The 12,884-nt window shown below is 40.8% G+C and overlaps 1 protein-coding gene across 1 annotated transcript in view; it reads right to left on the reverse strand.

Annotated features, from left to right (window-relative positions):
- Nucleotides 1–34: 34 nt before the first annotated feature.
- Nucleotides 35–12,884, reverse strand: part of emilin1a (elastin microfibril interfacer 1a) — a 31,992-nt gene continuing 19,142 nt past the window's right edge. Inside the window, exons 3-12 of the mRNA XM_059356044.1 lie at nt 12,117–12,313; nt 10,205–10,304; nt 8,854–8,962; nt 8,591–8,764; nt 5,793–7,070; nt 3,860–4,274; nt 3,026–3,151; nt 2,844–2,861; nt 2,608–2,742; nt 35–1,774 (exon numbers count right to left, since the gene is read on the reverse strand). Of these exons, the coding sequence (XP_059212027.1) occupies nt 1,455–1,774; nt 2,608–2,742; nt 2,844–2,861; nt 3,026–3,151; nt 3,860–4,274; nt 5,793–7,070; nt 8,591–8,764; nt 8,854–8,962; nt 10,205–10,304; nt 12,117–12,313 (2,872 nt within the window). The 3' untranslated portion in view covers nt 35–1,454. The remainder of the gene's footprint in view (nt 1,775–2,607; nt 2,743–2,843; nt 2,862–3,025; nt 3,152–3,859; nt 4,275–5,792; nt 7,071–8,590; nt 8,765–8,853; nt 8,963–10,204; nt 10,305–12,116; nt 12,314–12,884) is intronic.

A 12,884-nucleotide genomic window follows, 5' to 3' on the forward strand; every position in this document is an offset into this window, starting at 1 on the left:
CTAATTTAATAAAGAAACATGATCCAGACAAAGGTGAGACTGTGGACATCAGCTGTGTAAAACTGGGTATCTGTATTTGAGGCACACATGTGGCAAAAACATACAAAACATATACAATACCTGGCAAGGTGAAGTGGTAACTCGTAAAAATCTTATATGGGCAAAACCACTGAAAAATATTTACATTCCTTCAAGGTTATACAATGCATAGAAACATATAAAATTACATTCCCACATTGAACACAGAGGAAAACGTGAAAAAAATACACATTGTGAGCCAACCCTGATATGCTGATATTAATTCATAATGTCAATATAATGCAACATGTGGCCTGTTTCATCTCTGCAGAAAATGTGCAATGTTCCTTTTAAAATCCATTCAAGAATATCTACAAACCTGATATTATGCACATATTTTCTTCTGGAGAATTTTTAATTTGACTTTTAAAAGCAGGAAGTGTGTCTATTCGTGAAAGACAAGGGATTTGTAGCATAGAAACAAGGGTTCAGCTTCAAACTTTTGTTATTGTTAGCTTTACAAAAGAATTCCACTGTAAGATAAAATGATAGTAACAGCTTCATAACTTTAAAGACTTGATCCTCCGCCAAGTTTAGATGGCCCTTATTAGGATAGAGGGGGAAAAAATCCTCATTCTTCCTCCTGGCCATCTTCCTCCTCTCCTCGTGTTTCTGGGCATGGCCAATGCCCTAAAATGGTCTTATTGTTTTGCTGTTGTATGATTTATAAAATCCTGTGGTTTCTCGAATGAACTGTCAGTGACTTCATTTGTGTACTTCCTTCTAAAAGAATAGTGGTTTGGACTGTGTCCCCTCCGCCTCCAACACTACATTTTTTTCCAACACAATTGGCATTGAGTGTTATGTTTCTGGGAATTTGCTTGTGGTCAAAATGAAACTATGAGCATGAAGAAAGGAAATAGTGTGCAATAACCTCTGAACATTTAAAATGCTTTAGGTGGATTACACACAAAAACAAAACACCCTCACATCCTTAATCTGTTATCATCTTGCCAAATGTCCTTTAATTTTCATTAAAGACCTGAAGGCTATCTTGGTGTAATGAGAAGAATTCAAGTTTACAGAACAGCATAAAGTATGGAATTATAAGATAACCCTGCGGTGGCTTTTTTTTTCTTGAACATAACATACCATAGATTAAAAACACAATCGCTTTTTGCACAGATAGTTTTCCTTAAAGCTGTGAAACACAAAAATAATGTGGTTTAAGAGGACTCTTTTGTCCTTTCCTCTCAGCACATAAAGTAAAATATTAAGTATTTTTCTCCTCACTGAATTAATTCAGTCCAGTTGCTATTTAAGTATCTTGACTGTTCAGCAGGTGGCTCTGTCTCTTACAGTCTAGCAGACAAATTAAAAGCTCTCATGCTGAATGTTTCACTGAGAGAGACTCCACTCCCTGAGAGACAATCCAATCAGTTGGTCTCGTACAGCAGCGTGCCACTGAAGATGGTCAGCGGTTCGGAGGAGTAAGCCAGTTTGCCAGTGACGAGGTCGATGCAGACCGTGTCCCCTTTCTCCATGGGCAGGATGATGTTGAAGACAGCCAGAGCTCCAGGGATGTGCTTGGCCTCTGCCATGGGTTTCTCCAGACCTTCAGGCTGATACCCAGCTGAGTCCACTCGGGCCACACCAGTGTTGGACTTAGACAACACGGCCTCGATCTTCATGTTCTTATGGCCGGTAAGGATGCCGCTGAAGAAGTACTTCCCACTCACCGGAGCTGTGAAATAACCTGGAGGACAGAAGCAAGAAACAAGCAAGACTTATTTTCTGTGATAAAGAGCTCAGAGTTTATTATGTTTCCCCAGCTGAGAAACAATTGACTAGTTAGAGCTTTTTAGTTGGGACTATGAATGTGGACGCTCTCTCCCCACATTGCTTGCTAGCATAAAACACAAAACAACACACATAAAAACACAGAGAGGTGTGTAACGGCTACAAAGAGACACCAAACAACAACAACAAAAAAAGAAGCAAAACCATCACAAATTCCGTGTCTTGCTTTGCTCTTGCTTCTGCCCAGGGTCCCAAAACAGAATAACCTCCCTAATAAATTTGCTAACATAAACATAATCTTGGGCACTTTTTTTTAGAGCCAACAACACTGTTACGCAGGGTAATCTACAAACGTAACTGTCAAAAGTTTTAATGGCGACTTTTTTCTGTATAGGAAATGACTTTAAATGCAAGCTGCTCACAGTAAGGTCTGAGGACTGTTAGTACTATTTTTAAGTTCCAAAAATGCAACAGAATTCCATTCACCATTGAATTTGGGTCCCACCAATAATTTAAGGGAGGCTAAAATCGGTCACCAAATATACTTTGGCAGCCTCTCCTTTACCTGGGCGGCCTGCCTAAGTAAAGTCTTTGTGGGAGACAATGGATATCACAAAACCTGGGATAAAACTTCTGCAAGGCTAGGTAACACTAGCAGTAAGTATGAATACTTTTTTTTAATTAAGGTGAACTGGCACTTTAAATTCCAATAACTGGAGGTGACTTAAAAAAAAGAGAGTACTGATCTTGGCAGGCAACTGTGTAAAGTCCAGATAATCTAAAGCTCACCTGTTCTGGGATTGTAGACGTTGTTTTCATTGACAAAGACCTCGTTGAACACTATGGTTCCTGCGCTTCTCATCGGGCGAGTCAGTGCAGCAGAGAAAGAAAGGCGTGGCACGTGGGCATCAGACCCTGCAGGACCTGATCATGGTGGAGAGAAGGACAACAACAGTGTTAGTATAAAATAAAGATCAAACAGCAAAGAGTGCTTTCATCTGCTGTTTAGTAAGAACAACACATACCCTGTTCACCTCTGAGACCTGTGAAGTAGGATGAAAGATAAAAACAGTGGGTTAATCATTCAACAATATCTTTATTGTTGATTACTTTTAATTCTTATCAAAGTGTTTCCACAGTAGATGTGAAGAAAGAAAGATGCTATTATATTAAACAGGTGTAATCAAATTAGGTTTGATGTTTTTACCTGGGGGTCCAGCTGGTCCCTGCTTGCCCTCTATGCCTTGAGGTCCTACCCTCCCTTGGGGTCCTACAAGACCTTGGTATCCACGCTCGCCTCTCTCTCCGCGGGGGCCCGGTAGACCAGGTGGCCCTGGGGGGACCAATATTTAATGAGACATTACCATCCCATAAACTCTAAGAAATAATGTAATGAAATAAAGTTTGTACATTTAGGGGTACAACACAGGGACGGTACCTTCTAAGGTACAGCTGTAGTACCCTTGACATTAGTTTGGGAACATATCTTCTGGGCCTTTAAAAAGATACAAATCTTGAGGTCCAATAATTAGCACTATCAGAAATAGGCCTACAGTAGAAGTCCATTTCTGGTCCCCAAGCACCAAAAAAAGTACCTCCAAGGGTTCATTTTTGGATCTCAATTAGTACATGTACTTTTTTAAGGCCAAAAACTTACATGCAGCATATGTTCAGTAGAGCAGTATATGTTGTCAAGGGTACAATATCTGTACCTTAGAGGATAAGGCCCCAGTGACAATCCGTTTTATCTTAGAGGTACAAATTTAGCACATTATTTCTGAGTGTAGCAGAATTCTTAAAACCATGCACAGCAAGCCAAGAAGACATTTAACCTGGCGTGCCTCAAGATGTGTCTTTCACCCTCAAACTCCTCTTTCAGACAGATTGCAGACTTTATAGACTCTTTAAGTAAATGCTTCTTTGGATGACAGCCTGGATTCTTTCTTTGGTCTTTTTTCCCCGACCCTGACCTTGCCTCCCTTCAACAGTGTGCTATCTCTTGTCAAGTCAAATCCCATGCCCTCCGTCCTGTGTGACTCACCCACGAAGTCCTGCTCTATGAAACTGTGGAACTCCTTGACCAGGTTCACCACTGAAGAGTTCAGTCCGTGTATGTCAGAGTGGACGTTCTCCAGCTGGACGTTCAGGATACCGTCGATAAGATCTCCTTGGGACGTTACAGTGACATTGAGTCCATTAACGCAGCTCCACAGCCCAGACACATGTCGGTTCAGGCCCTCCTTGATCCTCTCCAGGCTGTCTGAGAAAGAGTCGAAGCGTCCGCACACTCCCTCCAGCTTGGAGAGTCTTCTGTCCAGGCCATCGCTGGAGCGCCGGCACTCCCCCACCTCTGTCACATAATTGCTCCTAATTATTTGGATCTCTTTGCCCAGACTGCCGAATCGAATCTTCGAATCATCAACATGATCTGTCAGCTCCTTCTGCAAATGGTCCACCTTGTAAAGAATGTAGATTATTGTTAATGTGTGTATTTTGGATGAGTTCTGTTTGTCAAAGTCCTTCAAAAAATATACTCTAGTCAGTCTTTGCTCCAATTTATTTTCCTATGGTATCTTGTACACACAAAAATATGTAAGCATATTAATCTGAGCCATGTCTGTCAAGATTACGACTCTGTTTGTAATATGCTCAAATATTTTTCTAACTATAATAATATTATGTAAAAACACTGTTGCCAAGATAACCATGAGGCATATTTGATTAACATAGAGTTGTTTTTAGAGTCCATAAAGAAAAGTTATGTTTCAATAGGTACAGTTCATAAAACAACACATACATCATCAGTGCAAATACCATCATTATTATCATAATGGAAGTTTGATCTTTCCTGTTTAATTCTGGGGGCTAGTTTTACATATTATAGTTGCTGACATTGATTCCCAACCTGGGGCTCAGGACCCCCAAAGGGGTCACAGATAAATCTGAGGGGTCAAGAGATGTTCAACAAGAAACGAGGGCAGAAATCACATCATGCTACACAGATAATCGTTATTTTCACTAAATCTTTGATATATTTTGCCACACAACCAACATGGCTTAAGATATAGCAGGTAGTGTTTCCACCACACTGGTACACTCTGATTGGCTAGTACTCATTGCCTTTAAGTTGTTTAGGTTTAGGTTTAGGCATGATGAGTGAGACTGGATAATGTTAGGGTAAGAAGTGTAGAGTCTGATTGAATGATCCCTCAGTTGATCTGTTAAAGACAACAGACTTCTGAGTATAACATTATATGTGCCCAGCATGTTATGATGCATCAGCATCATAACATGCTGGTTAGCATTTAGCTCAGGGCATTAAATATGTATCTTGCATACTAAATAGTATGGTAGTTTGGATATTGGAACACAGAGTTAGTCTTCTTATTTTGAAATACTGAAGATATTTTGTGGCGCAGGTGGTAGAATAGATGGAAGGTCGGAACTCAAAATATCAGAGGTCTGGCCATGGCAGTCTACATGATGAAGTATCCTTGAGCAAGATACTGAACCCCAAATTGCTCCCGATGCTGCACCCTCGGTGTATGAATGGGCGTTAATGGTTATTTTAATGATGAGAAGGGTATGGTAGCCTTAGCCACCAATCTGTAAATGGGTGTGAATGGGTGAATGATCTGTAATGTAAAAACACTAGTGGTTGCTATGGTAGCTAAGTGCTGTACACATGCAGCCCATTTACCATATTCCCTGTTCAGCAAGACAGTATCTACCATCAAGGAATTATACCTGGTCCATTCAACAACTTGCAGATAATATTATTAAACAGCTAACTTTGCTAACTATGAAAAATGCCATTAAGTATTTGTACGTGGCTATGACCCTGTCATAGTCGTGACTATGGTCATGACTAGACATTTGTTCAGTTTTAAGGGTGATGGAAGCCAAATCTAATGCACAAAGTGTCATAGCAATATCAGCATCATATTATCTCCATCATCACCACCTGATCTTACCTCAGAGATGATGTTGTCTTTCGTGTTGCTCAGGTCAGTCAGTGTGTCCCCATGTCTCTGAACAGTCCTTCCCAGGCCCTTCAGAGTGCTATTAATGGAGTCAAATGTGACCATGACCCCAGCCAGCTCTCCTTGGATGGACTTCAGGTCCCCTCCTAATCTTCCACTATGGACGCCATGGTTGTCCAGGCGTTTCTTCAGATCATTTATGTTGATTTTACACTGTCCTGTACACTCCTCCACTTCCTCTCTGAGTCGCCCAACCTCCTCCTGTAGGTTGGAGCACACCTGAGAGCAGACAGATTCTCCTGAGTCGACCTTTCTCCGCAGGTCTGTCAGTTCTGTCTGGCACTTGCTGAGGCGGCTCTCGGTGGAGTTGGTGAGCGAGCGCAAGTCCTCCTCGAAACTTCTGCAAATAGAGCAGTCCTCGAAATCACGACCCAATGTTTCAACCTCTGTGACAATCCGATTGAAGTTATCACCGCTCTCCCCCGTCACAGCTATTATCTTTTTGACATCGTTTGTTAAGTTGATCACTCTGTCAATCAGCGAGTCCCCTGACACAGACAAGTCATCTAACCTGGTGTTAAATTTCTGGATCTCCTCTTGGTTGGTCACAACTCTCCACTCTAAAGTTTTCACAGTGTCATCAGTCTTACGGCCTTTTCCATTAGGTCCACAGGTCTCATTGCACATTTTTGTGGTTGATGTTAGCCTTCTGTCTAGGAAGGTTGTGATGTTCTCCAACTGGCTTAAACGCCGACTGTGGTCACTGACCGTATCTCCGAGAACAGTCACGTCCAGCTCTATCTTGCCGATTCTAAAGGTGTGGTCATCCAGTCGCGTGAGGACCATGTTGCGTAGCTGTGTGACGTCTCTCTGGACGTTGTCCTTCACGTTGTTACCGGTGTTAGTACACCTCTGCTCCGTCTTCCTCACCGTGTTGTTCACTCTCTTCTCTAATTCTCTGAGTCTACCATTCAACCTGTCCTCTGTCACTCTCCCCTTTCCTCCCCCTGTCCCAGCCAGCTCCTTGTCCAGCCGCCCTTTAATGGTGTCACACTTGTTAGCTGTGGAGGTGACACGGACATCGAGACCAGACAGCCTCTTCTCCAGCTCAGTGACTGTGTTGCAGCAGGCCTGGGAGCGTTGGGTCTCACTGCGGGAGATGTCCAGGCTCTGTCTCAGGTGCTGGTCCATGGAGCTCATCAGCTTCTCCAGTGCTTGGATCCGCTCCCTGTCCTCTTGCTGCTGGCGCCTAAGGTCCTCCACACCAGCCTGGAGGGAACAGAGAATAAGAGGACCGGAATTAATTTGCTAGTTGTATAATTTGTATCAATAACGTATGCTGGTTTTAGGTTTTGGCTGTGTATCTGCACCACAAATTGTTTGATAGGAAGCAATGTGTATGGCAGGAAATGTGTTCTTAAAGTGCCACCTGAGCATCAAGGGCATTAAGGTTTGGTATCATTTGAAACTGGTATGCCCATTTTCAAAGGGGTCCTTTGACCTCTGACCTCAAGACATTTGAATGAAAATGGATTCTATGGGATTCCTCAGCAGAAATCTGCGAATTTGATACCAAATCAGAGCAAAAGTGTGTTCATCAAGGTCTCTGGTTACAAATTGCATTAACCCAAATAATTGCTGTAATAAGACATAACTGAGCATGGACAAGGCCTTCATACACTCCTATCATTAGGTTTTAACCCCTTCTGCTCTAAACTTTTAACATTTAAATGAGCACCTAACAAAAACAACAGTTATCACAAATGTATGATGAGAACATCTTGACATACAGTGTTAAGCTGCATCTCAAATTCACCTTCAGGTTTCCACCTTTCTGATGATGTTCACCACTTCTATGTGCCAAATACCTAAAGACAAACTGGTTCTTTGGTCGGGAGGGGTGGAGAGCTCAGTCAAAACTTGGGATCCCCTCACCATTTGTTATTTTGCTCCTGAACCGTCACCATACTCCAAAAGAAACAGTTATTTTTAGCATATTTATTTCCTACTACATACAGCTGCACAGTGCAGACTGAGGATAAAAATCTCAGTAAATTAAAAAAGAATATAAATATATATGTGTAAATATACTGTTTAAGAAAACAGAACCTGAATGTTGAATTTATTTTCATGATTTTTGTCAGTGTGGATCCTCTGAGGTAGGAAGAATAGGAAAGGGCTTATATAGTCCCTCTTCATTGCCTATATCAACGATACTAATGCTGCACTTCAGGTGCAGTTTCCAAACATTAAGAGCAACTTAATTTAAAAAATGTGCAGAACAACTGCGAGCAACAAGGGGTGGGGGTTACTGCTGTGGTAGGTAGCAGTGAGGGGCCTTTTATGTGTTTGTGCCCAGGGCTGCAGGATTTTGCTTGAACGTAAGACGAAGAAAAACTCAATTTAGAAAAATAATTATTGTTTTAATGTTAAATTCCAACCCTCCAATAATTCAAACCACTGGAAAACTGTATTTGTCATTTTGCCATTTCCCTTCTTTATAATCTTTCTTCTACCGCTCAATCTTTCTTTTTTCCCCAGTATTGTTTATTGTTTTATTTTTTGTTAGTGCAGCAGTTTATGTTGGAATGCCATTTTCTTGTTTACTGCCTGGATGTGGCTAATATTTTTTACTGCTAGAGGCAGCAGAAAATCACTTACAGAAGCCCACAGGGGGAAAAAGTAAAAACATAAAAAGAGCTGCACAAGCTACAACTAGAAACCACACAGGGTTACATCTAAAAATGGTTACAACAACAAAGTAATCATTTTCACATATTGAGCTTCACCTGACAGGCGGAGCAGGACAGAGTCACCCTCCTCTCCAGCTCCGTCAGTATCTCCTCCTTTAGAGTGTTCAGCTGGTTTCCCCCAGGTCCTCCTCCTCTGGACGCTCCGTCCAGTTCATTGCCTCCCCCATTCACCAGATGGTTGTTAATGTTGAGCAGGGTCTGGTCATGGACCTGAATAAGCAAATGTCCACATAAAGTAAAATGGTCTATCAATGGATGTAAATTTGAAATACCAAGACAAATAAACAGACAGTGTTTACCTGCGTCCTGTTGTAGAGGTGGTCCAGCTTGGTCTGGATGCTGTTGATGGTTTCCTTCATGTGTGGCTGAGCTGAATCAGCTGGGACAACAGCCCCATTTAGACCAGGCCTACACAGAAGCAGAGTTCAGATTTCCTCAAGTTTTGGCAGACATATAAACGACACTACTACATGGCCTTGGGACACTTGGGAAAAAAGTTGTAGATAAGCAAAGTCTGTTGATGCACCGACAGCCATAGATCATCAACATCCAGCAATGCTTCCCAATTCTCTGGACCTGAACTCAACTGTGTGCTGTGGTCTGACAAAACACATTTGTTAAAGGAAAGGTGTAGCACATGTAAAACATGCCCCTGCTCACAACTTTTTTTGGAACATGGTGCAGGCATCGAATTCAGAATTATTGTGTATTTACAATTAACAAGTTTGATGAATGAATATATTATCTTTGTCCAGTTTTTAATTAAATATATTTTGAAAATGGTTAAGCGAATGATCACACTTTCTTTCAATCATGTTTTGTACAGTGTCCCATTATTTTTGGAATTGGGGTTGCATAGACACACACCAGCCACCTTATTTTGTACACCTGTTCAACTGCTCATTAACGCAAATATCTAATCAGTCAATCACATGGCAGCAACTTAATGCATTTAGACATGTAGACATGGTGAAGACGAGCTGCTGAAGTTCAAAGCAGCATCAGAATGGAGAAGAAAGGAGATGGCATGGTTGTTGGTCTGAGTATTTCACAAATTGCTGATCTAACAACCATCTCTAGGTTTTACAGAGAATAATCGGAAAAAGAGCAAATATCCAGTGAGCCTTGATGCCTTGTTGATGCCAGAGGTCAGAGGAGAATGGCCAGACTGGTTCAAATGGAACTCAAATAACCACTAGTTACAACCAAGCTCTGCAGAAGACCATCTCTGAACTCACAACATATCCAACATGTTGGTGAGTCTACATATGTTATATGTAAGAAGAGAATGAAAGACCCATTGCTCCATATGAAAATGTACATGCACACAGAAAAGTGATGTGTGTCAAAGGACACTTTCTATGTATTTATGTAGCAATCTATGAAGTTCTTGTTGAGGATTAACTATTTATATCTTCTGAACCACATCTCTGTATGTGTTAATAAACAACCGTATCCTCTCCCACTAAACTAAACTGCTATAATAAACAATATACATGAAATAATAGACAGGATAGTATACATTCCACAGGTCACTGGGTGATACTAGTACAACAAAACTTGCAAATCGGAGTTTCCTCAATGTAAACAGGATTTTGGTTTGCGGGAGAATACACTACATGATGATGATAGAAAACAACATTGACGTACAGCCTCTGGTTCATGCCGTGGATGGTGGTCTGCATGTTGTGGAGGTCTTTGGTCAGACCGCGGATCGTTTCCTCCAGCTGTTTGATCTTCTCACTGTCACCTGCAGACAAAGAATAACAGCCAAATTTAAAGAGGAAGTGTGCAGTTATATTCCAATATGTTATATTTACTGCTTGCAAAATACAAGCCAACAAAGTATGGAACCTATGGAATTGTGATATTTTTGTATTTGTGTTGGAAAAGAGTCTGAAGCAACATTTTCACTCTGATGACAGTTGGGTTGTTTTCTTGTGTTGCGGGTGCTGTCAACCAAACCCGCACAGTCTGGTTTTTTGAGTGTTAAACTCAATGTGAAAAGGCTGGTTCTATTCTCCAATGTGAAGGACAACAGGTAAGATAGTAGATGACATTTGGGTTATATTTGGGTTGCGTCTGGTTAGGTGTTCCCATAAAATATACATATAGTAATGTCAGCAGGAACTGATCACAATAAATGACCAGTATTGTTGTAAATTAAGTGTTAAATGGTGCCTTGTCAGCTTAGCTCACCCTCTACTTACCTGACCAGGTGGTAAGTTCCATTTAGGTGAGGTTTAAAGGTATAAGTGGTTCCAGTCTCTATTGGGGGGTGAGGCTGGGAGGAGGCAGCTTGCTCCAAGGCTGCAGTTTCCTTTTGTTTGAGTTTAATTTGCCTCAGTTTAGTTTATTTGGACGGTGTCATTCTCTGCTTTTTGTTTTTCTGTTTGTTGTTTGAGTTAGTTTTCTTTTGTAAATAAATACTTTTTTTTGCATTCATCGTGTTTCCTGTGCGGCTTTTTAAAGATCCCTTTTTAAAAGTTTCTGTTGCGCCACTACCTCATCATTTGAATGAGGTGGCTGTGCGACACTTTTTTTCCTGAACCTCAACTTATATTATCATGAATAAGAGAGGTACTTGAGATTGAAACCAAGTTTTCTGGGGTTTTAAATATAATGTGACATTTTCCCATTAAAAAATCCATGAAAGTGACTAGACAAATGTTTATTTCATGTTTAAGGTGTGTACTTACATTATCTCAAATGTTTCCAACAAGCTGAGAGATATCTGTAAAACACTACAAAGGTGTCTTATCCCCTATGTTAACCGTGTGGTTGTCTGCCAGGAATTTTATCCAGTTTTACGTTACATTTTTAAGGTAGACTTTTTAGATCTTATTCTAACTGGTTAAAGGATTTTTGTCATTAGATGTTTGGATCTTGGGTTGTCAGCGACACAAGGTGAGCAAACGTTAGTGGCAGCTTGGCTCCAGGCCCTCTACAGATGTGCCGAATAGCATCAGAGAAACAGCTTTATTCAGTGTTTTTGCACCAGTTTAAATCACCAGGTCCATTTATTTTGGAGAGGAGGAGACGTCAGCAGGTAATTCGGCTTACTGTAAAAACTTCCTGAATGTCAGGATCATAAGTTATCAGAAAAACCGGCCAAGGAAACGTTAGTAGCAGTTTGGCTAGCAGTCCCTGTGCTGATGTGCTGAACAGCATTGGAGAAAAACAGATTTTTAAGGGGAAACTTCTATAGTCAGTGTTTTCAACAGTTTTAATCATCTGGTTTATTTGTTTTGGAAAACTCTGAGGATAATTTACTCCTGGTAAAAACGTCCTGAACAAAGAACACTGAAGGAATTCTAATAGGAAGAAACTGACTGCAGTGATGACAATGCTGTCTTTTATAATTGTATTAGTATCAGCAGTTTTTCATCCATTTGCTTTGCATATTAATTCATTTATTCGTTCATATTTAAGACTAATAGTGGGAGAAATATGCACATCTGGAACTATTTAGAGTTTTGATACTGTCTCAAAAAATCCTGACAACCTTAAACCATTTTTAAGATGCATTGTGTATTTCATTGAGCCTTCTGATGGTCTCTACCTTCTCCTCTCTGTCCACCGCCTGTGTTGTAGCCTGTCTGTGTGACGCGAGGTCGTCCTCCGTTGACCTGAGTGTCGGAGGTTCCCTTTGGCCCATCATGGCAGTCTTCCCCAGAGTAACCATGGCAACACTTCCACTCCATTTCTGTCACCATCTTGTAGGCTACCTTATACCTTGGTCTTCTGTATGTCCGGTATCTGTAGATGAAATGGAAATTTCAGATATAAAATATCATCTTAACTTTAAACTGTTCTAATTGGACAAGAGAATGACATGGACGTTTGACTTGATTTTTTTTGCAATGCTTGAGACGCCGCTCCATCCATGGCAATGTTGGTGTGTCCAGATTGAAATATCTCTGCAACTATTGGCATGTATTGGATTGTCAAGAAAGTTTGTACATCCATCACAGTTCCAACAGGAATGAATAATATCGATCTTAGTGATCCTCAGGCTTTTTATTAGGCTGAACATTTCATTTTCTTTGGTTTAATGCCCACATTCCTGCAAAACCAACCTGACATCCCCATCTATCCTTTACAGTGCTAATTAACAGAAATTAGCATGCTTAACTAGGATCAAAAACATGGTAGACATTATGCCAAATAAAAAGCAGCCTGTTAGCATTATCATGTGAGCACATTTGCATGCTGATGTTAGCATTTATCTCAAAGAACTATTGCGCCTAAATACAGCCAATGGAGAGAAAAAAAAGTAGAAAGGATATTACACTGTTCTCCATAGTCATTTGATTGGCACGTAACAAAA

This window comes from Centropristis striata, chromosome 18 (assembly GCF_030273125.1).
Source record: "Centropristis striata isolate RG_2023a ecotype Rhode Island chromosome 18, C.striata_1.0, whole genome shotgun sequence".
NCBI lineage: Eukaryota > Metazoa > Chordata > Actinopteri > Perciformes > Serranidae > Centropristis > Centropristis striata.